Raw genomic sequence first — 27585 nt, forward strand, 5'->3', positions numbered from 1 at the left:
CACAAAAGGATGGGTTACATCTGAACCCGAGGGGGTCCAATATCCTTGAGGGTAGGTTTGCTACAGCTGTGGGGGAGGGGTGGAAACTGGAGTGATAGGGCTGGGGATGGGACAGTTGGTTATACAATTAGATGCAGTGTGTAGTGAGACTGTGAGGAAGGGCAGGGTAAAATCACAGTCAATGGGATGAGTTAAAGTGTAATGGGAGGGCAAAATCAAAAAGGATGATGAATACAGGACTGGAGAAGTTATATTTGAATGCATGCAGTATACGGAATAAGGTAGATGGACGTGGTGCAGTTAGAGATTGGCAGGTGTGATGTTGTGGGCATCACTGAGACGTGGCTGAAAGAAGATCATAGTAGGGAGTATAACATCCAAGGATACACATTGTATTGAAAGGACAGACAGGTAGGCAGAGGGGGTGGTGTTTCTCTGTTGGTAAAAACTGAAATGAAATGCTTAGAAAGAGGTGATATTGGGTTGAAAGATGTAGAATCCTTATGGGTAGAGTTGGGGTAAAAAGACCCTGTTGGGAGTTATATACAGGCCTCTGAACAGTAGCCAGGATGTGGGCTACAAATTGCAATGGGAGATAGAAAAGGTTTCTCAAAGGGCCAATGTTACAATAGTGCTGGGAGATTTCAATATTCAGACATTCTGGGAAAATCAGGTCTGTGCTGGATCTCAAGAAAGACCTACAAGATGACTTTTTAGAGCAGCTTGTGGTTAAACCCTTTAAGGAAAAAGCTGTTCTGCATTGGGTGTTGTGCAATGAGCTAGATTTGATTGGGGTGCTAAGTTAAAGGGACCCTTACCTCCAGTACAGTATTTTGAGTGTGTTGCTCGGATTTTCAGCATCGGGAGAATCTCCTGTGTTTGTGACGTGGTTTGTTGTTGCTTTGTCGTACAGTGCAAAGACATAAAATACAGTAACTGCCATAAATAAATAAATGCGCTATCTTGTAAATGTATGCGTTTCTGAACCTACGTGTCTGTGATGCTGCTGCAAACAAGTTTTCAACGAGTTGACTTGTTTTATTTTACGGGAAACTCTAGGACGGGGGGGCACTATTTAAAACTAACGTAACATGGAGAGATTAAATTAACTTTTCTGCCTCTCTGTGAGTTTTCGGACCACTCTCTCGTGTTACTGCCGCTGCAGTCCGCCTCTCGCTACCCTCCCCGTGTCTTCTCCCTCCCACCTCGCTCTGCCTGCATTCACTCCCAGGCACACACAGCTAGCTGTCAATCGAGTGCTCGCAGCGCCGGGGATCTGCGCCGAGGTGATAATGTGGACGGTTCCCCGGGGTCAGAGCGCTGCACTGCCGAGGGCGACTTCCACTCGCACCGCTCCTTCAAGTTCAATACTTCCCTTAATCCGGCCTCGCCTGTGAGAGAGACTAAGCCCTCGAATATCTGTCACTCGTCTCGATTATTTCTCCTTGAAACTACTTGCTGGTAAGTTATTGGTCAGATAAATAGTACTTTAATTGTGCACCTGATGTTACTGTGTGTGAGAGAGACAGACACATTTGTACCTGTGCGGTGTGAGAGTTTCTCTGCATGAAGGGTCTCGGTCCGAAATGTCAGCTATTTATTCCCCTCCATAGACGCTGCCTGATCCTCTGAGTTCCTCCTCATTTTGTATATGAATTTGTGTCTGTGCACCGGTTCAGTTAAAAAAAATGTTAATCATTTTTGGCTTCCGCCGCACATTGCATCACTTGAGAAATACACAGATCCGAACCTATAAAAAAAATCCCGTAGGTCCGCGGAACCAGTACCGACAGGAATAAATTTGCCTGCAGCCAACAATTTTATTGAGAGTCTGGGGATGATCGAACTTGACTGCCGAGTTAATCGTGGAGAAAAGCGCCACATCCTGGCCATGGTCAGTACTGCAGCAGACGGCTGAACGCTGCATCTGGGCGACGTTCCAACGAGAGCAATTTTATTTTGATCATTTTATTACATTTAATTGTAGTTAACTCTGGGAACGACAATAGACGTAACTTCAAACTATAACCATAGGAATGAAAATTATATGTTGGAAGAATAATATTCGCTTGAAATGTTTTTTTGGCTGTGTTGAATAGTTGAAGCAAATCTTAGCAGAGTCCGAATTTTGTAAGAACCACACATTGTTAGGTGCTTGTGACAATTTAAAGAAAAACTCTCCAAAAGTTTTGAAAGGCCTCTCCTCAAAGCTGTGCAGACGAAATGGGGGAGGGTGAGTGGAGATCAGCAATCGAAAGAAGCGATTAAATCTGACGGAATCAGGGAGGAGTTGTGGGCGGCAGCACTCACGGGATGCGTGAATGGGCACTGCCACCTTCATTATACTGAATGACAATACTTCGTTATTTACATCTCAGGCTCAATGCAAACCTTCTCATGGACTCCTGTAGCGCCCCCCACCCCCCACCCCTACCACCACTGTCCCGACCCATTGTGCCCCGAACATCCTTTGTTCTGGGTTCAGCTCCTGGGCCTTGGCCCCGGGAGACATCCCTTAAAACCAACCCCGCCCCGACTTTCCTCAGCTGGGATCAGAAGAGTTTTCAGTCCATCACTTCTAGCCCATAATCCTGTCAATCACATTCCCCTGCTATTTCCATAATCTTATTAAATGGAAGGAGCCATTTTGGCCCTTCGCGTCTGTGCTGGCCCGCGGGACAATTATTTATTTTTATTTAGAGATGTGCTGCTTGTCCGACGATGATGTGACCGGTGCGGGAGGATTTTGAAGTGGAAAAAGCCATTGTACGGGGCAATTCCATTCTCTCGGTCTCAAGGATCTTGGTCCAGTGTTACAAAACATCGTTACGATTGGAGTGGTCCTCGGCTGCAGTGGGTAGCCATGTGCCTTGTCAGTCCCCTCACTCCCCACGAAGCGTTGCAGCATCGCCTCTTGGCCGCTGGAATCTCATCCGCCCAGTCCGCTTGCTGGGGTAGGCGTACTGGAGCCGGAGGTTCCCAGGCCCAGCAACCCTCACCTGGTTTAGCCTGTCCGAGCAGTGTATGGGGGTGTGGCCACTGTCGCATGCAGTTACCTGGAGCCACGGGTAAGAGCTGGGTGGCAGGGGGACGAGCTGCCCCTGGGCGGAGGGAGCACGACAACCTCTCCCTGCGCACCCCATACACCCCTATTTAGAGGTACAGCCGGTAACAGGCCCTTCCGGCCCAACGAGCCCGCGGCCCAGTTACAGCCATGTGACCAATTAACCTGATAACCTGTACATCTTTGTGACCAGTTAACCTGATAACCTGTACATCGTTGTGGCCAGTTTACCTGATAACCTGTACATTTTTGTCATGTGGGAGGAAACTCGGGATCAAGGGGAGAAGGTACAGACTCCTTACGGAGAGTAGTGGGAACTGAACCGGAGTCACTGGCACTGAAATAGTGTTACGTTAACTGCTTTGCTTGCTGCCCCAAGTATATTTGGCCTGTAATCTATTTCCCCCAACATCCCCATCAACCCTCTTCACCCCAGGACTCTCCCACACAGCTAGTCATTGTACAGATCGACAACCTAGGTGAAGGAACAGAATGTAATATCTGAGCTAGCTGATGAATGGGTGGGTGTGGACAATGTAGAGAGGCTTCAGAGTTTGACAACAGACCTGCAGGCAGGTGGGTCCACAGCAGATGCAGTGTAACATAAATTAATATGAAGTTATACGCAATGGTTAGAAGAGAAAGGAGTTGGGTTATTTCAATGGTATTAGGTTAGGAAGTGTTGATGAACTAGGAGAACCAGATAGAGTGGACGTGGAGAGGATGTTTCCAATAGTGGGGGAGTCTAGGACCAGAGGGCACTGCCTCAGGATAAAGGAATGCCTCTTTAGAAAACAAAGGAATTACTTTAGCCAGAATTCTGCAACTGGCTCTTAACTTCCTCTTTGGGACACCACAGTCAGTGTTGATAGGAAATAACATCTCCTCGCTGACAGTCAATGCAGGCGTATATCAAAGATGTATGCCCAGTCCACTGCTTTACCCTCTCTACTCTGTGACTGTGTGTCTCGGCATGTCTCAAAAGCCATTTGTAAGTTCATGGATGACACGAATGCTTTCAGAGGCTCAGAAATGCGGAGGAAGTTTATGAGGATGTTGCCAGGACTCGAGGGCCTGAGTTATAGAGGGAGGGTGGGCAGATTAGCACTTTCTTCATTGGAGAATAGGAGATGGCAGGGTGACCTTATACAGGTGGATAAAACCATGAGGGTCAGAGCTAAAGTAGATAGTCACAGTCATTTTCCCAGGGTAGAAAAGTTTAAAACTAGAAGGTATAGGTTTAAGGTGAGAGGGGAAAAATCGAAAGGGGATCTGAAGGGCAAGTTTTTCCAAAAGAGAGCAGAGGTTTTATGGAATGGGCTGCCAAATGAAATGGCTGAGGGAGCACCAATAAGTACATTTAAAAGGTACGTAGATAGGAAAAGGCCAAACGCAGGCGAATAGAATTGGCTTAGATGGGCATCTTGATTAGCATGGACAAGATGGGCTGAAAGGCCTGTCTCCATCATATATTACAGGATGCACACAGCTCAGTGTAACATTTGCTCTGCACTTGACCCCGAGAGTTTGCAGAGAGTTCCGGACACAGCTCAGCACGTCACAAGAACAATCTTCCTCTCTGTCAACACTTCTCACAGTAAAGCAGCCAGCATAATTAAGGACCTCACCCTGCCCGGACATTCTCTCTGCTCCCCTCTCCTATCAGACAGAAAATACAAAACTCTGAAAGCACGTAGCACCAGGTTGAAGGACAGCTTCTACCCCACTGTTATCAGACTCTTTACTGGACCTCTTGTATGTTAGGATGGACACTCGGCCTCACAGCCGACCTCGTTATGATCTTGCTTTTTAATGTTTACCTACCCTGCACTTTCTCTGTAGATTTTGACACTTTATTCTGTGTTGTTATTGTTTTACCTTAGTCTACAATGCAAAAGTACAATCTGTGCAGTGATTTGATCTATATCAACAGTATGCAAGAGAAGCTTTTCACTGTATCTCGGTACACATGACAATAGCAAACCACTACCAACACCTCTGTAATCTCGGAAAGATACCTTGACTGCTGTATGCAAGTTATCCAGCAGTGTGGATTTCACTCAGTAGGTGTATGGTTCTGAGCAGTGAGGAACTGTTCCAAACAGGGTCAAGCTCGGTCAGGTTGTTGTAAGGTCCCACACAAGGTGGTGAGCAAGGTCAGCAACAAGCAGAACTGCTGAGCCAAGTGACAACGGAACACAGATTATTGGATATTTCTGTAAGTATGTTTCTGTGGTGAGATTTAAAATGCTTCCTGATTTTCCTTTCACTACAGATGACGTGGCGGTGATCGGAAGAAGCGCTGTTGATAACCTGATGCTACCTGCAGTCTAACGGTGACTCAACGAGGTCTCACCATGTACTTGTCCACAGTAGGAGCCTTCGCCCTGGGTAGGTAGCTCAGTTCTCCTGCCCCGGCCCGAATGGGTCGGTTTATTTTTATTTTCGTTTAGAGATACAGCACGGTAACAGGTCCTTCCGGCCCAACGAGTCTGGAGTTACACCCATGTGACCAGTGAACCCACCATCCTCATCGTTGGAAAGTGGGGTGCAAACTGGTGGTGGAGTTGAACCCCGGTCAGTGGCGCTAACCACAACATCACCTTGCCACTCCCAGCATTTGTTTGCTGCAGGGAGACGACAGTAAGAACATTGTGGTGGAGCTTTCCTGCGTCCACCATCTCACTCCATCAGATACATGACTGAGTGCCTGTCCAAAGTTGTTTTCTAGTTTCTGTGCGCAACTGTGTTACTGAACCAGTCTGATGCAGGTCTATCTTACCAGCTATTGCAGGCTCCAATGCGGGGATCCATGCAATGATGATTGCAGGCTCCAGTGCTGGGGGCTATACAATGAATATTGCAGGTTCCAATGCAGTATGCAGTGCATTCAAACTGTGTCACTATCCAGGAAGTACCTCAGCACGTGGCCATTGTTATCAAGACATGTGGTTTTGCTTTCAGTCTCGACCTAAGCAGTTTGGGGTAGGTGCTCACTGTGCCCATGGAGAACTCCCAGCTCTCCCAGTACAGAAATCCGCGAGAATCTCTGATCCCATTGGTAAGATCTGTTGTTTTTGATCCAAGATTCTTTCTGAAGTAAAGAAAGTGGCACAAAACTTGTTGTCCTGCTGAAGGGTCTCGGCCCGATACGCTGACTGTACTCTTTTATTCATTTTTTTTATATATGTTTCTACAATACAACAACAAAAAACAGTAAAAAAAAGTTTATACAGTGCAAAACAAACATATCAAATGTACAGTTCATAACAGTTAAGGAAAAGCACCCATAGTAGAATTGTATAAAGTTAGTTACCACCCACTACCCAACTCCAAGCCAGCCTTACGATATATAGAAAAGTTAATCAGAACTTTTATCGCCACAGAGCTGTATTTATTAAAAAGGAATATTGCCTACTAACTGAGCTATAATATGTTTACACATTAAAAAAAACAGTAAAGCTTAATCGAAAGAAGCTGGAAGTAAGGGATTTAAATGCAAAAGGGAAAAAGGAAGGATGAACCCTTAACCTAAATGGGAATTATGAAAATATTTAAGAAAAGGTCCCCACACCTTTTGGAACTTTATGTCTGAATTAAGAAGTGAATAATGAATCTTTTCAAGGTCTAAGCAGGACACAATATCTCTGAGCCATTGAGCGTGGGTGGGTGGGGCAACATCTCTCCACCTAAGAAGGACTGCACGTCTAGCCAAAAGAGAGGCAAAAGACAATGTGCAACATTTAGTTGGACTCAGATGTGTGTCAACTTCTCCCGAGGTGCCGAAAAGAGCAATCAGAGGGTTAGGTTCCAAACAGCAATTAAGTATATGGGATAAAGTTTAAAAAGACATCTCTCCAGAATTCCTCCAAGCTAGGACAAGCCCAGTACGTATGAATAAGGGAAGCCTCACCCACCCCCACACTTGTTGCAACAGGGGCCAATATCAGGATAGAACCACGATAATTTAGTTTTAGACATATGAGCTCTGAGTACAACCTTGAACTGTAAAAGGCAGTGGCGAGCACACAAAGAAGTTGAATTAACTGACTTGAGAATTAAATCCCAAACCTCGTCTGACAGAGGAAAATTTAAATCATGCGATTTTGTCAAAGGGGACTCGCCTCCAAATCGCTAACATACCTCTAATAGTGGATATTAAACCTTTACCCAATGGGTTCATACGAAGAAACAAGTCCACAACATTTTTATCAGGTACCTCAGGAAAGTTTGGTATTAAAGGGTTGATAAAATGTCTAATTTGGAGATATCTGAAGAAATGAGTGTTGGGTAGGTTGAACTTTACAGACAGTTGTTCAAAAGTTGCAAAGCGATTGTCTATGAAAAGATCTTCGAAGCACCTAATACCCTTTCTGTGCTGGTCTTGAAATGTGAACCCTGCACAGAAGGCTGAAAAGGATGATTATGTAGAATAGGACTAGAGAGAGCGAGAAACCGTGAAGACCATTATATTTTCTGAACTGAGCCCATATTCTCAGAGTGTGTCTGATGACAGGATTAACAATTGGTTTACGCAGATGGCAAGGAAGTGCGGATCCAAGAAGTGCGGAAATGGAGAAATTCTTATTAGAGTTCAACTCCACTGCCACCCATATTGGGCAGTTAGACTGATTATGAAAGTAAGACCAAAAGATAAGACAACGTATGTTGGCTGCCCAGTAATAGAAATGAAAATTGAGCAAAGCCATACCACCTTCCCTTTCAGGTTTTTGAAGGTGAGCTTTCTTTAGTCTGGGATGTTTGCCCTTCCATAGATAGGATGAAATAATAGAAGCTAACAAGTTAAAAAAAGCTTTAGAAATAAAAATTGGTAAAGATTGAAATAGGTATAAAAATTTAGGAAGGATATACATTTTAACAACATTAATTCTACCAATCAGAGGCATAGACAGGGATGACCACTGTACTAGACTCTGTTTTGTAAGATTTAAAAGATTAGTGAAATTTTCTCCAAAAAGACATTTATAATTCCTTGTTACTGTAATGCCAAGGTAAGTAAATTGATTATTTACTACTTGAAAAGGAGGTTATGAAATTCTGATATTAGACTGTACTCTTTTCCATAGATGATGCCTGGCCTGCTGAGTTCCTCCAGCTTTTTCTGTGTGTTGCTTGGATTTCCAGCATCTGCAGATTTTCTCTTGTTTTTGTTGTATTATGATCGTTTTATTGAACACTAATAGAACAAAGAGAATTGGAAATGAGGAGAAGCTGGGCTCTAGCAGGGGAAGGAAAGAAGTAAAGAATAAAGATCGTGGGCCATTCTTATATCCCATAGATAAGAAACATTCCAATAGAATTTGTAGATAGGAGTTAACCAACCAGATAGCTCCTATTCAAATAATGTGACGGCAGAGAAGCTTCCAGAATTATACAAAGAACTGTAACCAGTTGGGGACACACTGAACTATTGCATATATACTGTACATATTGTGACCTCTTGGAAACATACTTAATGGTTACATGTATACAGGTGATTATATAAAATACAATTAGCATAAAAGGTAAGCTGCAAAGACAATAACAATTAAACAGTCTAATCCATCATATCACAGCAATCGAGGATGAATATTCCTTCCTGAGACAATGACCACCCTGGTAGCTGTCACCTGTGGGGCTCTGTCCAGCAGCTCGGTGGGGGGAGCTTCAGGAGGTGCTGACATGTCGGGGTAGGTTGTCCTGTGTGCGCGCTAAGCCCTGGGCTGCTCCCGTGCCTGAGGACAGGCTTGTGCAAATGAAGTATGAGATGGTGGATATTTGACCTCACTACCTAGCTCATTATGATCTTGCCTGTACTGTTACAGTTTATCCCCCATTGTTAACTTTTTAATATTCAAAGATTAATTTATCTGTTACATGTACATTGGAACATCAAAACGTACAGTAAATTAGTTCTTTTAGAATGACCAACAGACTCCGAGGACGTGCTGGGGGCAGCCCGCAGGTGTTGTCACTAAGCTTCCAGCACTAACACTGTAGGCCCACAATTTACTAACCCTCACCTGTACATCTTTGGAACATGGGAGGAAACCCACACAGTCACGGGGAGATTGCAGAGACTCCTTACAGACATCACCGAGAGCTCAGCTCCCATTGCTGGTGCTGTGTCACATCTTTACCTTGTACTACCTCACTGCGGTGTGATCTGTACGAACAAAACACAAGAGCAGCCTCTTGGGCGGCACGGCAGCGTGGCGGTGAGCGTAACGCTTTACAGTGTCACGTGCCCCGTGACGGTTTAAAAAACCAGCAGAAATGGAAAACAGCTAGAGTCTGGTATTGGTGTTAACATGAGATATTTTTATTAGTAACTACATAATGTAGTCATATATAACCGGATAAATCAAACAAGTTAGCAGTGTTACGTGTATATATGTGTGCAAATATAACTCCTGAACTATTGACCTTGGGGGAAACAAGGCTTAGAGTCTTGAGATGGTGAAGTATGAAAGTTCAGTTCAGTTCGTGGTATTCAGTTGGGTAGTGATGGAGAGAGATATTTGTAATGCAGGGTGAATGTCGAGAGAAGGCAATCCACAGATTCCATGACAGCAATACAAGATAACAGTAGTAGGTTTTATCTCCGAAGTTGTTCCACTCCACACACGAAATGTCACCGACAGTGATCTTCAATGAATATCCTTTTAACACAAGTGGTACCACACCCAAATTCAGCTATGGGTCATTCCAAATTGGTGGCCACAGGATACTCAAACAGAATCCATGTATGGATTATCACCAACAGTAACCTATCACTAAGGGGCCCATCTTCAAGGGAACCAACCCCAAACACACAACGTGATAGCCACTTATCTAGTTCCACGATGTACGAAATAACTCCAACAGTGATTTGCCACAGGGGTGCCTTTCTTCAGTGAACTACCACACCCAAACTAGGGTAACACACAAGTGGTATTCACAAAGGTACTCCCCTCATCAGAGGACCCACTCTTGTGCATTAACTACGTGACAGTCACACCTTTGTATTCGAATGGAACTCAAACTCACCCTTATGGGCTACTTAGGAGAGGGTCCAGTGACCTCTTTGTCACTAGGTTTCTTCTGTTTCAAACCCTTGTCTCCCCTCTTCTCTTCCTTTAAAGTCACTGAATGTAACCACAACAAAGGGACCGTTTTCTGTGCTGGAGTTATCAACCCAGGCGAAGGTTGGACACACTAATAACTCCCCACCGGTCACACCTTTTCCACACTGCAAGAGCCACTGATTGATCCTCCAAAACCCACCTTTCTATGGGCACAACAAAGCTCATCCAGTGTCCAAAACCACGTGTCTGTGAGTCTATCATCTGACCTTCTATTTATCTCAGCATGCTGAACACCAGCTGTCCATCAAGTAGCTCCTCCCTTCTCTCTCTTTAAGAACTTAGAAGCTGCCAGTGTTCTTGCAGAAGTGTAAACATGCTGCAGAGAAACCATAACACCATCTCCAAGCAGTCTTCGCCTCTCTCTCTCTTAATAACAAGGTGTCTGTGTTGGACACCTCTCTCTCTCTCTTTTTAAAGGTATAGTCCATATAAAAAAAAGACCCCTAGGGTCATTACAACAGCGCCAGTGATTAATCAGGGTTCAATTCCCACTGCTGTCTGTAAGGAGTTTGTACATTCTCCCTGTGGCCGTGTGGATTCTCTCCGGCTGCTCCTGTTAACTCACATTCCAACGATGTCAGGGTTAAAGTCATGGTATGCTGGCTGTGGAAGTATGGAGACACTTGTGGGCTGTCCCCAGCATATCCTCAGTCACATGTACATCAGCCCAAACTGCATGTCTTAATGTACATATGACAAGTAAGCTCATCTTTTCACTACCTCAATACATTGTGATCTGTATCAACAGAATGCAAGACCAACTTTTCACTGTATCTCAATACGTAATAAAAATTCCAATTTCATCTCTTTTCCTTCCACAGTGTTGTTGCTGACTTTGGCTGATGGTGTGAGAGGGAAGGAGCAGAGGACCAAGAGAACGTGTAGGTGAAGGGTTTCCAGGACCAGGACAACACCACTCTGCACTGCTTTCAAACCCTGAATTCACAAAATGCTAAACCCATGCTGGAGAATGGGGCGGTTAAACCCAGTGGGATGGACTGAGGGGAGACTTTAACGTTATGAGAGAGTTTTTACATGTGGCGTGGTCTGAGGGGATGGAGTCCATTGGGGACGGGGGTTGGGGTGATGATGGAAGGCGGCTTGGGAAATGGTGAAGAGGGTGGGAGGGGTTCAGGGGTGGGGGTTCAGGATCACCTGCTATGGAAAGAGGACGGAGAGTTAGCTTCAGTGTCTGATCCAAGCTGACCATCCACAGGTGGACCATCTAGAGGTGGGGCTCTCCACAGATGGGACCATCCACAGGTGGGACTATCCAGTGGTGTGACTGTCTAGAGGAGGGACTTTCCATAGCTGGGAGTTTCCACAGGTGGGATTGATCTGGGGTGGGACTTCTCTGATAACCTAACTGCCTTCGTTGTCTGCTGCTTACCGCCACTTGTGTTCTTGCCTCCAGCTGTACCTCAGATAGACTGCGACATCAGAGCGGGCAAGGTGAAGGTGTCGGAGTTTGTGGCGCGCTGCCCGCCAGGCTGCCTGGGCACGAAGCAGGCGGTGTGGGGCACGGAGATCTATGCTTCTGTTTCCAGCGTGTGTGTCGCTGCCATTCACAGGTCCATAGCTCTTCCCTTGACTCCAGCCGAGGGGCTCAACATGTCCTTTTATCCTGGGCAGCTTGTGACAAAAGTCTTTGTTTGGAGCCATGGAGGGGAGGCCATTCAGCCCATGGTGTTTGTGCTCTCCCAACTGGCCCCTGGGCAGAGAGGTTTGCCCTATGGGGGGAGGTTAATTTGACAGCATCAGTACACCCATTTGGATAATGAGAGGTGAACTCAGTGAAAGGTGGATTAATAGAGGTGAATAGGATGATCAGATTTAAAAGGAGTGTGTAAGGATGATGAGAGGCACTGATAGAGTGGACAGCCAGTATCTTTTCCCCAGGGCAGAAATGTCAAGTACAAGAAGGCAGAATTTTAAGGTCATTGGAGTGGCTCACCTTTTTGAGTGTGTGCCCAAACTGAAAATCATCATCTAAAAAAACTTTTCTCATGTGCTATGATAAATTTGAGCAGAGGTTATCATTGATTAATGAATTAGTAACAATAATTATGGATTTTTTTAAAGGAAAAAGGATGATTCCTGTTTACTTGTATTTGTTGTTTGACTGTTAATACATAACAGAGACAGGTTGAGAGAAATCAAGCATTTTAGAAAATCCATTAAAAATTATTAGTAACAATCTTTTAAACAGACAATTGAAATATAACATCATTTTAAAACATTGTAACCATTTACAGTCCAAATACTGATGTGTGCACTAATGTCTGTGAAGATTTCAAAACATTTCATCCAACATCACGTGTTCTTGTAACCGTCTAGCTGGTGTGAAACATCTTCTGTGAAAACATTTTACTGCTCTCAGAGTGTAAAAAATCATTTTCTGGGTAAGATAGTCATTATGGATCTTTTTATTATGGGTGGAGTTTAAGGAATAGAGAGGTGGAACTGTGTGCCAAGAAAATTTATCAATGTACCTTCTCAGGCACACATGCATAGGTTCCCCTCATTTATAAGAATTCCCCTCATTCTCCTGTGCTCCAGGGAACAAAGTTCTCGCTCAGGCCCTCGAGTCCCAGCAACAACTTTGTAATTTTTCTCTGCACTCTTTCAAACTTATTGATATCTTTCCTGTAGGTAGGTATAGGTCATGCAGGTTTGATGCAGTTTATATAATTACAAAGGGGCAGGAGGTAACAGAGATGGGAGGACATGAGGATACAGAACGAGGACAAGTGGAGCAGGGGTAACCAACCTATCATTGTCTGCTACAGCGGTGTCATCAGAAACAGAGGAGGAAAGATCCACGTTCGGAAGGTGCCCAACAGCTCCAGCTACAAGGGGACCTTTTCCAACGGCGTTCGCTCCTTGTCCCTCCCCAGGTGGAAAGATTCCTTCATTGTGTCGGGTAACTACTACTGAGCCTCCACACCAGAGGACAGAGGCTGTTTTGTTCCCATTTATCCTTAGTGTTTATCATTTGACAACAAGAATTGAGTAAAGGATTAATGCTGCTTTTCAAATGATGGAGTGCTCTGTGAAAGAGGAGAAAGGGATGAAAGTCAGAAAGCTGGGTTCTTAATAAAGGTGGACCCACACATGTGACCGAGCAGCACTTCCCCAGCAGAGCACCAACACCCCCAGCATCAGGGACATCTGACCGAGCAGTATTCCCCCAGCACAGCACCAACACCCCGAGCATCAGGGACATCTGACCGAGCAGTATTCCCCCAACACAGCACCAATACCCCCAGCGTCAGGGATATCTGACCGAGCAGTATTCCCCCAGCAGAGCACCAACACCCCCAGCGTCAGGGACATCTGACCGAGCAGTATTCCCCCAGCACAGCACCAACACCCCCAGCGTCAGGGACATCTGACCAAGCAGTATTCCCCCAGCAGAGCACCAACACCCCCAGCATCAGGGACATCTGACCGAGCAGCACTCCCCCAGCAGAGCACCAACACCCCCAGCATCAGGGACATCTGACCGAGCAGCATTCCCCCAGCACAGCACCAACACCCCCAGCATCAGGGATATCTGACCGAGCAGCACTCCCCCAGCACAGCACCAACACCCCCAGCGTCAGGGACATCTGACCGAGCAGTATTGCCCCAGCACAGCACCAACACCCCCAGCGTCAGGGACAGCTGACCGAGCAGCACCAACACCCCCAGCGTCAGGGACATCTGACCGAGCAGCACTCCCCCAGCAGAGCACCAACACCCCCAGCATCAGGGATATCTGACCGAGCAGCATTCCCCCAGCACAGCACCAACACCCCGAGCATCAGGGACATCTGACCGAGCAGTATTCCCCCAGCATCAGGGACATCTGACCGAGCAGCACTCCCCCAGCACAGCACCAACACCCCCAGCGTCAGGGACATCTGACTGAGCAGTACTCCCCCAGCACAGCACCAATCACTCTGGCATCAAGGATATCTTCAAAAGGTGATGCCACAAAAGGCAGCATCCATTATTAAGAACCGCCATCACCCAGGACATGGGACGTGCCCTCCACCAAGCAGAGGTACAGGAGCCTGAAGACACACGCTCAACACTTTCGGAACACTTTCTTCCCCTCTGCTATTAGATTACTGTATGGACAATGAACCCACACTACCTCTCTTTTGGTACTACTGATTTAATTTAATTTTTTAAAATATATTTCTTTTTTATTAGTATGTGTTGTAAAGTACTGCAGCCACAAGACGACAAACCTGATTCTGATTCTAAATCTTTTGGGATCTTGACTGTTGTCCAGCTTAGAGCTGAGTACAATGCCCAGCTGGGGCATGAGCTTCACCCCTGTTCTCCCTGTGACGTTGAACTCACCAGCTAACTTTCTTTCCTGTCTATTCCTTCAGCTCCCAAGCTACAGAAAGGAGTAACCTACCCATCCATGCTCGAGTTCCTGCCTCCAAGAAGCTCCAGACTAAGAACCGGTAATTTGGCTGAAGCCGTGGCCTGGGACACCAGCTACAATCACAGTTAAACGTGGTGCACTAACGAGACCCAATTCTGGTTATTTCATTAACTGGACGGGGGAGAGGTGTGGATGAGCAGTCTCCATAGTTCAGGTGTGAGCCAACTGATCACAGACTCCGCATGTGTGTGTGTGTGCACGTGTAAGTGTGCACACCTGTGTTTGTGTGTGTATATACACACATGAATGTGACTTCCTGTGTGCGTGTGTGTGTATGTGTCTGGTATGTTTCTGTATTTACAGTATGATTATCTGTGTGTGTATGTCTTAGTATGTCTAGTATGTCTATCTGCGTGTGTGTTTTAGTATGTCCAGTATGTCTATCTGCGTGTGTGTGTCTGTCTGAATGTCAATGTATACTTTTGTTTCTGTCTATAGTTTTGTTTTTGTGTGTCTGTGCGTATGTTTGGATGTGTTTCTGTCAGTATCTCTGAGTTGTGTGTCTTTGTGTCTGCATCTGTAAGTGTTGTGAGTGTGTATGCCTCCATGATTTGCTCCACAACTGTCTGTGGCAATTAATTCCACAGATTCACCACTCTCTGACTAAAGAAATTCCTTCTCATCTCTGTTTCCCTTATTCTGAGGCTGTGCACTCTGGCCATACACTCCCCCAATAGGAAACATCCTCTCCACATTCACTCTATTGAGGCCATACACTCCCCCCACAGGAAACATCCTCTCCACATCCACTCTATTGAGGCCTTTCTGCATTCAGTAGGTTCCAATGAGACCACCCCTCATTCTGAATTCTGGTGAGTACAGACCCAGAGCCATGAAACACTCCTCATATGATAATCCTTTCAATCCTGGAATAATTCTCATGAAACACACATAAAAGTTGCTGGTGAACGCAGCAGGCCAGGCAGCATCTCTAGGAAGAGGTACGGTCGACGTTTCAGGCCGAGACCCTTCGTCAGGACTCATTCATAATTCATAATTCTCATGAACCTCCTTTGGACCCTCTCCAATGTCAGCATACCCTTTCTTAGATAAGGGGCCAAAAACTGCTCACAATGCTTTAAGTGAGACCTCACCAGTGCTTTATAAACCCTCAATATTACATCCTTGCTTTTATATTCTAGTCCTCTTGAAATGAATGCTAATATTGCATTGGCCTTCCTCACCACAAACTCAACCTGTAAATTAACCTTTAGGGAGTCTTGCACAAGTACTCCCAAGTCCCTTTGCACCTCAGATTTTTGAATTTACTCTCCATTTAGAAAATACTCTACGCTTTTATTTCTTCTACCAAAGTGCAGGACCAGACACGTCCTGACACTGTATTTCATCTGCCACTTCTTTGCCTATTCTCCTAATCTGTCTAAGTCCTTCTGTAACCTCCCTGCTTCTTCAAAACTATTTGCCCCTCTACCTATGTTTGTATTGTCCACAAAGCCATCAATTCTATCATCTAAATCATTGACATATAACATGAGAAGAGGTCCCAACACTGACCCCTGCATAACATTCACTAGTCACTAGCAGCCAACTAGAAAAGGCTCCCTTCATTCCCACTCTTCCCCTCCTGCCAGTCAGCCAATCTATCCATGTTCTTATTTTTCCTGTACGGTAATACCATGGGACCTTATCTTGTTAAGCAGCCTGTCAAAGTGTGGGACCTTGTCAAAAGCCTTCTGAAAATCCAAGAACACAACATCCACCAATTCCCCTTTGCCTACCCTGCTTGTAATTCATTTAAAGAATTCCAACAGATCAGTCAGGCAAGATTTTCACTTGAGTGGATCTGTGGGATGCTCTGCCTCAGAGGGCAGTGGAGGCCAATTCTCTGGATGTTTTCAAGAAAGAGATGGATAGAGCTCTTAAAGATAGCGGAATCAAAGGTTATGGGGATAAGGCAGGAACGGGGTACTGATTGTGGATGATCAGCCGTGATCACAGTGAATGGCGGTGCTGGCTGGAAGGGCCGAATGGCCTACTCCTGCACCTATTGTCTATTGTCTATTGAAACCATGCTGACTACAGCCTATTTTATCATGTGCCTCCAAGTACTCTGAAACCACACCCTTAACAATTGATTCCAACACCTTCCCAACCACTGAGGTCAGACTATCAGGCCCAGAATTTCTTTTCCTCAAAAAGTGGCAGGTGGAATACAGGGTTGAGAAATATACGATAATGCATTTTAGTAAAAGTAAAATAGTGCGAACTATTAACTAAGTGGGGAGAAGGTTCAAACATCAAAGGTGCAGAGGGACTTGGGAATCCTTGTGCAAGGCTACCAGAAGGATAATTTACAGGTTGAGTCTGTGGTACCGAAGGCAAAAGCAATGTTGGCATTAATTTCAGGGGGAATAGAATACAAAAACAAGGATAGAATGCTGAAGGTTTATAAGATACTGGTCAGGCTGCACTTGGAGTATTGTCAATAGTTTTAGGCCAAATACCTCAGAAAGGATGTGTTGTCATTGGAGAGAGTCCAGAGGAGGTTCATGAGGGTGATTTTGGAACAAAGGGGTTAACATATGAGGAGTGTTTGGCAGCTTTGGGGCTGTACTGACTGGAACTTAGAAGAATTCAAAGGGACTTGGGAGTCCTTCAACAACATTTTCCAACAACATATTTCATTGAAACCTACTGAATGTTGAAAGCACTAGCTAGGGTGGATGTGGTGAGAATGGGGATATCCAGAACTAGAGGGCACAGCCTCAAAATTTAGGGCAACTTTTTAGAACAGAGGTAAGGGGGATTTTTTTTTTTTTAGCCTGAGAGTAGTGAATCTGTGGAATGCTCTGCCACAGACTGCGGTGGAGCTCAAGTCCGTGGGTATGTTTAAAGCAGAAGTTGATAGTTTCCTGGTCGGTCAGGGCATCGAAGGATATGGCAAGAAGGCAGGTCTATGGGGTTGGGTGGGATCTGGGATCAGCCATGATGGAATGGTGGAGCAGACTCGATGGGCTGAATGGCCTAATTCTGCTCCTATGTCTTATGGTCTCTGCCTGTCTGCTTCCTTGAAGAGTGGAGCGACATTTGCAATTTTCCAGTCCTCTGGAACCATACCAGAATCCATTGATTCTTGAAAGATCATTACTAATGCCTCCACAATCCCTTCAGCCACCTCTTTCAGAACTCTGGGGTATATTCCATATGTTCCAGGTGATTTATCTACCTTCAGACCTTTCAGTTTCCTAAGCACCTTCTCCCTAGTGACAGCAACTTCGCTCACTTCTGACCCCTGACACTCTGGAACTTCCATCATATTGCTGGTACCTTCCACAGTGAACGCTGATGCAAAATACCATGGCCGGAAGGCATAGGAGCAGAATTAGGCCATTTGGCCCATCGAGTCTGCTCTACCATTTCACCATGGCTGATCCTTCCCCCATCACCCCACTACCCGGCCTTCTCCCCATAACCTTTGATGCCATAGCCAATCAAGAACCTATCAATCCCTGCCTTAAATACACCCAACAACCTGGCCTCCACAGCTGCATGTGGTAACAAATTCCACAAATCCACCACCCTTTGGCTAAAGAAATTTCTCTGCATTTCTGTTTTAAATGGATTCACCTCTATCTTGAGGCTGTGCCCTCTTGTCCTAGACTCTCCCATCATGGGAAACATCCTTTCCACATCCACTCTTTCTAGGCCTTTCAACCTTATAAAGGTTTCAGTGAGATTCCCCCCCCCCCCATCCTTCTAAATTCCAGCGAGTACAGACCCAGGGCCTTACAACGTCCTTGTATGATAACCCTTTCATTCCCAGAATCATCCTTGTGAGTCTCCTCTGAACTCTCTCCAATGCCAACACATCTTTTCTTAGATAAGGAGCCCAAAACTGTCACAATACTCAAGGTGAGGCCTCACCGGTGCCTTATAAAGCCTCAGCATCACATCCCTGCTCTTATATTCTAGACCTCTTGAAATGAATACTAACATGGCATTTGCCTTCCTCACCACCAACTCAACCTGCAAGTTAGGGTGTTCTACACAAGGACTTCCAAGTCCCTTTGCATCTCAGATTTTTGGATTTTCTCCCCATTTAGAAAATAGTCCGCACATTTATTTCTTCCACCAAAGTGCATAACCATGAATTTTCCAACAACATATTTCATTTGCAGCTTTCTTGCCCATACGCCTAATCTGCCTGTCCTTCTGCAGCCTACCAGTTTCCTCAAAACTACCTGCCCCTCCACTAATCTTCATGTCATCTGCAAACTTGGCAACAAAGCCATCTGTTCCATCATCTAAATCATCGATGTACCCATAAAATACTTACTCAATTCATTCGCCATTTCCTTGTCCCACTACTACTTCTCCAGCATCATTTTCCAACAGTCCGATATCTTCTCTCTCCTTTCTTTTACACTTCGTATATTTGAAGTAAATTTTGGGTATCCTCTTTAATATCCTTTCTAAGGATTTGACTTCATTTTTTTTAACCAACAAAGCCAGCCCATCCCCTCTGCCTACCTGCCCGTCCTTTCTGTACGATATGTATGTATCCTTGGATGTTAAGCTCCTCCACCACTCCCCCCAGCTATAATCATCTTTCAGCCATGACTCAGTGATGCCCACAACGCCACACGTACCAACACAAACCGTGCTACAAGTTCGGTTTACTGCCGGCAGCCGGTCCTGTACTCATGACCCTTTTCGATTTATATTGCAACCCATCCTGTTCACTGCAAGCCTGTCCTTGCTAGCAGTCTCACTGCACACTGTCTCTGTTTCTTAACCAGCTATCCTATTCTCAGCATTAGCACTCCGGTTCCCACCGCACCCCCCCAGCCAAATTAGTTTAAACCCTCCCGACCAGCTCTAGCAAAACTGCCCGCAAGGGTATTGGTCTCCTTCAGGTTCAGGCGTAACAGGGTCATGCTATCCCCAGAAGAGATCCCAATGATCCAGAAATCTGAAGCCCTGCCCCCTGCACCAGCTCCACAGCTATACACTGATCAACCAAATCATCCTATTCTTGCCCTCACTGGCACGTGGCATTGGCAGCAATCCAGAGATCACTACCCTGGAGGTTCTGCTTTCAGCTTTCTACCTACCTCCATAAAATCACTCTTCAGGACCTACCTATGTCACTGGTGCCAATATGTACCAAGACTGCTGGCTGCTCCCCCTCCTCCTTTAGAACGCCGTGCACCCGATCCAAAACATCCCGGACCCGCGGGGCAGCATACCATCCCAGTGTCTCACGCGTCCATAGAAACTCGTCTCTGTTCCTCTAACTATGGAGACGCTCCTGTTGTCCTCTTCACCCCCCCCCCCCTTTTGAGTCTCAGCGCCAGACTCCATGCCAAAGACCCAATGACTGTTCCCCCTTCGCCCCCCCCCCCCCTGCCCTGGGTAGGTTATCCCCTTCGATAGTATCGAAAGCGCTAGACTGATTATCGAGGGGAATGCCCACAGGGGTACTCTGCTCTGGCTGCCTATTCCCACCTTCTCCTGACAGTCACTGGGCTGCCTGCCTCCTACAAGCCTGGGAGTGACTGCCTCGCCATTGCTCCGATCTCACCTCCTCAGTCTCCCTTCTGAGCCGGAGGTCCTCGAGCTGCAGCTCCAGTTCCTTACTCGTTCCCCTCAGCTGGAAGAACAGGCCGGTGAGCTGTTGTGGAGCGGGTTGGGTGATGTCGGATCCCGACGCGAAACGTCGACTGTCCATTTCCCTCTGATTCCCCAGCATCCCGAGTGTCGGCTGTGACTGCACAGACTTTCACCCCGGCTCGTGTGTGTGTGGGGGGGGGAGGGTGGTGGTGAGCTCCTGACTGAGGGCCTGAGCGAGAGGGAGGGCTGCGTGTGTGTGGTTTCTCCTTCACTAACCCTGCCTTTCTCCGGCTGTAAGCAGGGAGGCTGAAGACCACCAAGGCGCCGGCTCCCACCGCTGCCCAGCCGACCACCACCCAGCCCAACACCCAGCGGCCCGTGACAACCCGGCCGCCAGCTCCACTGGAAACCCACACCACCCACCCACCCTGGCCAAGGGACATTGCTCGACAGTCGGCCCCCCACCGGCCATCCCTGCTGGGCGGTGTGGAACCAGGTGAGTGTTGGGGGTCAGGTAACGTTGCTGTGTTAGAGCCTGGAGCAGGGTCCCAGGGATCACCCCTGCTCTTCTGTGTGGCTTATACCATGCAGAATCCCAGCTGTTCTCTGCCAGGACAAAGATCCCCTTCCTTCTGCCTGGGGTCAGCCTTCCTTCTGCCCCGCGTCTGATCGAACCACCTCCCGACGGTCGAAGATGGGATCCTCGGTCTCGGCTGCTACTGCTCTTGGGGCTGAGCTCTTCCCCTGGGTCAGAGCATCACAGGGACCCCAGCTGGTGGTCCGGAGTGCTCGGAGTGCCACCCTGCCCACGGTGTCAAATAAAGGACTCATTATCATCATCGCTACGTTCCGTCGTGTGATGTGGGTAGTCCATCAGCCCCGCTGTTCTTACTCCTCTCTGTCCGTGACAATGACTGTTCTCAGCAAGTTTTCCTACAGAACCGGTTTGCCATTGCCTTCTTCTGGGCAGTGCCTGCCTTTACAAGACAGGTGATAGTATAGTATTAATGGTGAGACTCTTGGCAGTGTGGAGGATCAGAGGGATCTTGAGGTCTGAGTCCATAGGACACTCAAAACAGCTGCGAAGGTTGACTCTGTGGTTAAGAAGGCATATATTGTACAGGCCTTCATCAATTGTGGAATTGAATTTAGGAGCCGAGAGGTAATGTTGTAGTTGTATCAGACCCTGGTCAGACCCCACTTGGAGTACTATGCTCAGTTCTGGTCGCCTCACTACAGGAAGGATGTGGAAGCCATAGAAAGGGTGCAGAGCAAATTTACAAGGATGTTGCCTGGATTGGGGAGCATGCCTTATGAGAATAGGTTGAGTGAACTCAGCCTTATCTCCTTGGAGTGACGGAGGATGAGAAGTGACCTGATAGAGGTGTATAAGATGATGAGAGGCATTGATCGTGTGGATAGTCAGAGGCTTTTTCCCAGGGCAGAAATGGTTGCTACAAGAGGACACAGGTTTAAGGTGCTGGGGAGTAGGTACAGAGGAGATGTCAGGGGTACGTTTTTTTACTCAGAGAGTGGTGAGTGCGTGGAATGGGCTGCCGCCAATGGTGGTGGAGGCGGATACGATAGGGTCTTTTAAGAAACTTTTGGATAGGTACATGGAGCTTAGAAAAATAGAGGGCTATGGGTAATCCTAGTAATTTCGAAGGTGGGAACATGTTCGGCACAACTTTGTGGGCTGAAGGGCCTGTATTGTGCTGTAGGTTTTCTATGTTTCTGTGTGATGCCAGCCAGAGATTGTCTGCCTGGCATCAGTGGTCACATAACCAGGACTTGTGGTATGCACCAGAAACTCATATGACTATCCACTACCTGCTCAGAGTGGTGGGGTGGGGGAGAGAGCTAAGCTGGCGCTACACCTTACCCAAGGTGTAGGCTAGCGGAGGGAAGGAGCGCCTTATCTCTCCTTTGGTAGAGATGTATCTCCACCCCGCCACCCAGAATAAGGATTAACCTTCTCAGACTCTCTCTAACTCCCCCCCCCACCCCACCTCACTTGCTCTGTTTACCTTACAATGACCCAGTTCAGGCGTGGCTAGTTTCACTCACCTCAGCTCTGGCTCACTGTCAAGGACTCTTTACATGTTCTCACTGGGTTTTTTAGCTGCACAGTTTGTCTTTTGCTGTTGGTTATCACTCCTTGCCTGTTTATGTGTAGTTTTTCTGCTGTATTTCTTTTTCCCTGTAAATGCCTGCAAGAAAAGAATCTCAAAGGTTTACGTACTTTGATAATAAATTAACTTTAAAGCTGTGAATCTGAAGTGGTCTTCTGTCTCCTCTCTCTGTCTGTCTCGAAGCTGCACATCACCACTCAGTGTCCCGGTGTCTGACCCAACCCCCCCCCCCTCCCCACTGACCCTGACTCCCACACGCTGGAGATGCAGCACCTCAGGGTCTCGGAGTCCCACAGAGATGCCTGTTGTCTCACTCAGACAGGGATGCATCCGGAAAAATTGATGAGGTGCTCCAGTTGAGATGGCCACAGATTTCCTCAGTTTGTATCACAGACGTCTTGAACTCGAGGCCACCATTACACTCTTTCTCATTCCGCGTTAACCCGTAGCTAACGACTGGTCTCTCTCCACCAGGCAGCAGCTTCCCGTCAGGTAGGTGACCAGTGGACTCCCGGTGATTCTCGGAGTGCTGCCCGCGGTGTTTGTCCCTTCCAGGCTGACAAAATGATCTCTTTTCCCCCCGTCAGCTCTCCAGGAATCAGGAGTGGCCGAATTCACCGACAGGAGCAACCCTCTGCCGCACGCAGGTACCTCACCACCCCTCCACAATCTAGTAAATGTGCTACTGGAATCACTCTGTGTAATCTGACCCCCGCTTTTGTCACGAACAGGGGTCCATCGGTGGGAGCCAGCCATTGCGGTGCGGCAAGCGGGAGGCGTGGATCGCATTCACGGTGGGTGAACTCAGAGTGTGAACAACTCCAGACATCCGCCACCCCACCAACTTTCCTTCATTTATCTATCCCTCTTTTATTCTAACTTCACTCCTCCTGTTATCTATCACACCCCCTTTTCTCTTCTTTCTCCTTTTTTTCTCCCTCCCTCCTTTTGTCTTTCTCCTTTTTTTCTCCCTCTCTCCTTTTGTCTTTCTCCTTCCCTCTTTTTTTTTCTCTTTCCTTTCTCTGTCTCTTCTTTCTTTTTCACCTTTCTCTCTCTTTCTCCTTTCCTCTTTCCTCTGTCTGTCTCCTTCTTCTCTGGATACGGTCTGATTCGGGGGGATTTGCCGCCGTTGCTTCACTCATGCTCCTGATCTGTGACTCTGTCATCTCGCTAGGTTTCAGCAGACAGGCTCATTTGGCGAGGCCCAGTTCGGACTGGCTGATCCCTCCCGTAAAACCACGAGGTGAGTGAGCAGCGATCCTTCCTGTTCCACAGCCCCTCTACGCCAGTCTGTGAACGCAGACAGCACAGCACATTATGCCCTGTTTCTGTTTTCTACATTACAACAAGGATTATGGCTTTCAAAACGGGCACCTTACTGCTGGTAAGGCATATCAACTGACTTTGTGTAAAGTTTCCTGGTAAGACAAGTTTATTTTCTTTTAAAAATCTGACAGACTAGGATGTGTCCTTCAGAGAGGTTCATTATTGTGCCGGGACAGAATGGTGACGGAGAGATAAATAAATAAATACAACTGGAAAATAGAGGGAATAGGACTGATTGCGTTTTAGAACACTGATAATTCTGCGACATACATGAAATCGATCACGTGTGGTAGGGTTACACTAGCAGTGGCCACACCACTGTCTGAGTGTGTGAAGCAGTGCGTGTTTCTCTGAGTGTGAGAGTCTGTATGAAGCAGTGAGAGTGTGTGAAGCCGTGTGTGTCCGAGTGTGAGAGTGTGTGTGAAGCAGTGCGTGTCTCTGAGTGAGTGTGGGAGAGAGTCTCTAAATGAGAGAGAGAGAATCTGTGACTCTTGAACCAGAGGGAATAACTTCACTCATTTTCACTCGCCCCATCACTGAACTGTTTCCACAACCTATGGACTCACTTTCAAGGACTCTTCATCTCATGCTCTTGATACATATTGCTTATTTATTATTATTATTATTATTTTTCTTTCTTTTTGCATGTGCACGGTTGTCTTTTGCACGCTGGTCGTCCACCCTGTCGGTGCGGTCTTCTACTGTGGTTATTGGAATTATTGAGAATGAATCTCGGAGCTGTATCTGGTATCCAATAACTATGATAATAAGCATACTTCTGAACTTTGAAAGAGACTGCGAATCTCTGTATGAGAGAGTCTGAGAGAGAGAGAGAGAGAGAGAGAGGGAAAAGTCTGTGGGAGAGAGAGAGAGAGAATGCACGTGTGTTTGAGAGAGTGTGAGTGAGGGTGTCCTCCACCTGTGTCTGTTTGCCCACTGTGGGTTAATGGGGAAGGGGTTAGTGTGTTTCCATGGTGCCTCCCCCAGCCCCTGAGGCACGATGGTTCCCAGCCCCACTGCCCCAGACGTAGGTAGTTTCCCAGCTCCGACAGGTGATGCCTTACAGATGCTTCTTTCTGTCTCCAGTTGACAGCTCTGAGTTGGCCACCAACCCTGCTTACACCTGGACTGACGAGAAGACCCCCAACAACCCAGGTCAGAGTCATCCAGACACTCAACTAACCCAGACCCCTCGCTCCCTCCAGGGACCCAGGCACACTTGCAGGGAGGGATTGGAACTCCCTTTCAGCTTCACCAGTGGGGGTGGGGGCATTTGGGATGCATTGTGTGTGGCTCAGGGCGGTGTTTGGGGTGGGTGGGTCTCACGATGGACACAGGCTGGGGTGGGATGGGGCAGGTAATGGATGTCACAGGTGGGTGATGAGGGTTCTGTATAGGACGGGGAAGATGGGTGAGGTGGGCATGTGGGCAGGGTTCTGTGGAATAGGGTGAGATGGGTGAGATTAGAGTGGTGGGGAGGGGTGAGGTTGGGGAGTTGAGGCGATGGGTACAGGTGGGGAGGAGTGGACTCTGAGGAAATGAGGTGATGGGTACTGGTAGGGGGGTGTAGGTTGAGATGAGTCGATGGGTACAGGTGGGGGGGTGGACTCTGAGGAAATGAGATGATGAGTGTATGTGGGAGAGGGGTGGACTGAGGAAATGAGTGATAGGTACAGGTGGGGAGGTGGACTCTGAGGAAATGAGGTGATGGGTACTGGGAGGAGGGGTGCAGGTTGAAGAAATGAGTCAGTGAGCACAGGTGGGTGGGAGATTGGGGAGATGAAGCGATAGGTACAGATTTGGGGGGGTGTTGGGTTTTGAGGTGATGGGGAGATGGTGGGGCATGGTATGGGTGCACTCCCAATGGGAGGGGTTCTGGATAGCAAAGCTCAGAGCCTTCCTTCTCAACTCATGTGGGATTCCTGCATCAAAAACAGCTCCCACCTCTGTAGTATTGGGAGTGAAAGAGTGGATAGTTTGGCCCACCTACCCTGGGTGAGCCTAGTCCTGCAGGAGTGAGTTGCCATGAGATGGGAGTGTGTGGTCAATCTCTGCGCAAGTTTAGCCTGTGACCTGCTAAAATCCTGTCAGAACATCCAGTAGTCTCTGACCAAAATGGAGGAGCTACTGACAGCTGTTGCTGGCCAAGGGGTTGATTATGATCGAGCACCCGGGGTCAGGGAAGCCTTCCTTCTGCCCTGTTGACAGTCTGTGTCCGTTAACCCGGCCTTGGCACAGGCAGGCAAAAAACGCACTGCTCGCCCTGACTTTCCTGTCCATGGGCAGGAGACCTGGCCTGACTAACTGTTGTCACACTTATAGCTTACAGCTCTACTCCTGGGCTCTCTGACTACCAGAAGTGGGTCCTGGGCCTCGGTGTGAGCACTCACAGTAAGTAGGCTTGCTATTATTAATCCAGGAGGTGCCAGTTAAATAAAAGAGCCTAATTCAAGCCTGATAAATAGGCTGCATTGCACAGAGAGAACGGGGAGAGAATTCAGAAGTCATGGGAACAAGGAGAACGGGAGTACTCATTCATGATTCCCTTTAAGGTTTATATTATATTTTAAAATTATTTACAGATACAGCACAGAAATGGCCCTTCCAGCCCAACATTGCCCTATTACACCCTTGTGGCCAGTTACCCTGTACATTTTTGGAATGTAGGAGGAAACTGGAGTTCCCGGAGGAAACACACACACACTCATTGGGAGGACATACAAACTCCTTACAGAAGTGTGAAATTGAACCTCGGTTACAGGTACTGTAATAGCGTTAAGCTAATCGATATCCTACTGTGCTGCTCAACCTGCAGGTTAATGGGCAGTAGTAAAGAAGGCAAGCACAATGTTTAATTTTATTTAGAGATGGAGTGTGGAATGGGCCCTTACAGGGCAATGAACACGCTGCCCAGCAACCCTCCTATCCTAATCACGGGACAACTTACAACGACCAATTGACCCAGTAACCAGTACGTCTTTGGACTGTGGGAGTAGATCGAACACCTGGAGGAAACCCACACGGTCACGAAGAAAATGTACAATCTCCTGACACGGCGCCGGAACTGAACTCTGAACTGTGATGGAGTCGCAGTAATTGCTATGCTACTGCGGGGCCCCTTTGAGAGCACAAGAGTACAAAAGCAAGGGTGTACTGCGGTGGGTTTCTAATGAGTGGGTCAGACCACGTTTGGAATATTGTGAGCAATTGGGCCTCGGAGGAGCCCCACAAGAACGATCCCAGGGATGGAAGGCTTAGTGTACGAGGAGTGTTTGTTGTTCTGGGTCTGTACTCAATGGAGTCTAACTTGGGAAGATCTCATTGAAACCTATTACTGTAGATACTGAAAGGCCTTGACAGAGTGACATGGAGAGGATATTTCCATCATTGGGAGAGTCCGAGACCCAAGGACACAGCCTGAGAACAAAGGGACATCCCCTCAAAATCAGAATCAGAATCAGGTTTAATACCACCAGTGTATGTCGTGAAATTTGTTCTTAGCAGCAGTACAATGCAATATATGATAAATATAGGGAAAAAATAAATGAATTATAGTAAATATATATATGTGTGTGTGTGTGTGTGTAGATTAAATCATTAAATGTAAAAGTAGTGCGAAAAGAGGCATGCTCCTTAAAGATGTCTTCAATACTACAGAGGCTAGATGGAGCTGACAAATTTTACAACTTTCTGTAGCTTCTTTCAGTCCTGTGCAGTAGCCCCCACCCCCATACCAGATGGTGATGCAGCCTGTCAGAATGCTCTCCACAATACCACTGTAGAAGTTTGCAAGTGTTTTAGGTAATGACGATGAGAAGATGAGGAGGAATTTCTTTAGCCAAAGGGTGGTGAATCTGTGGAATTCATTGCCAGGGAGGGAAGTGATTGGGTATATTTAAGGCAGAGATTGCTAGGTTG

The 27585-nt window shown here is 47.0% G+C and overlaps 1 protein-coding gene across 6 annotated transcripts in view; it reads left to right on the forward strand.

Annotated features, from left to right (window-relative positions):
* The first annotated feature begins 1269 nt into the window (after positions 1–1269).
* vit (vitrin) overlaps positions 1270–27585 on the forward strand; it is a 44659-nt gene continuing 18343 nt past the window's right edge. For 3 of the 6 annotated variants that reach the window (XM_072250976.1, XM_072250968.1, XM_072250978.1), the window contains exons 1-12: positions 1270–1461; positions 5340–5455; positions 11013–11072; positions 11606–11762; positions 12981–13114; positions 14577–14654; positions 20508–20705; positions 22929–22988; positions 23073–23135; positions 23516–23584; positions 24754–24822; positions 25990–26058. In XM_072250976.1, the coding sequence (XP_072107077.1) occupies positions 5422–5455; positions 11013–11072; positions 11606–11762; positions 12981–13114; positions 14577–14654; positions 20508–20705; positions 22929–22988; positions 23073–23135; positions 23516–23584; positions 24754–24822; positions 25990–26058 (991 nt within the window). In that variant the 5' untranslated portion in view covers positions 1270–1461; positions 5340–5421. The remainder of the gene's footprint in view (positions 1462–5339; positions 5456–11012; positions 11073–11605; positions 11763–12980; positions 13115–14576; positions 14655–20507; positions 20706–22928; positions 22989–23072; positions 23136–23515; positions 23585–24753; positions 24823–25989; positions 26059–27585) is intronic. The other 3 variants (XM_072250986.1, XM_072250989.1, XM_072250975.1) reach the window with 2 other exon arrangements.

Source organism: Mobula birostris, chromosome 2, assembly GCF_030028105.1.
Source record: "Mobula birostris isolate sMobBir1 chromosome 2, sMobBir1.hap1, whole genome shotgun sequence".
Taxonomy (NCBI): Eukaryota; Metazoa; Chordata; class Chondrichthyes; order Myliobatiformes; family Myliobatidae; genus Mobula; species Mobula birostris.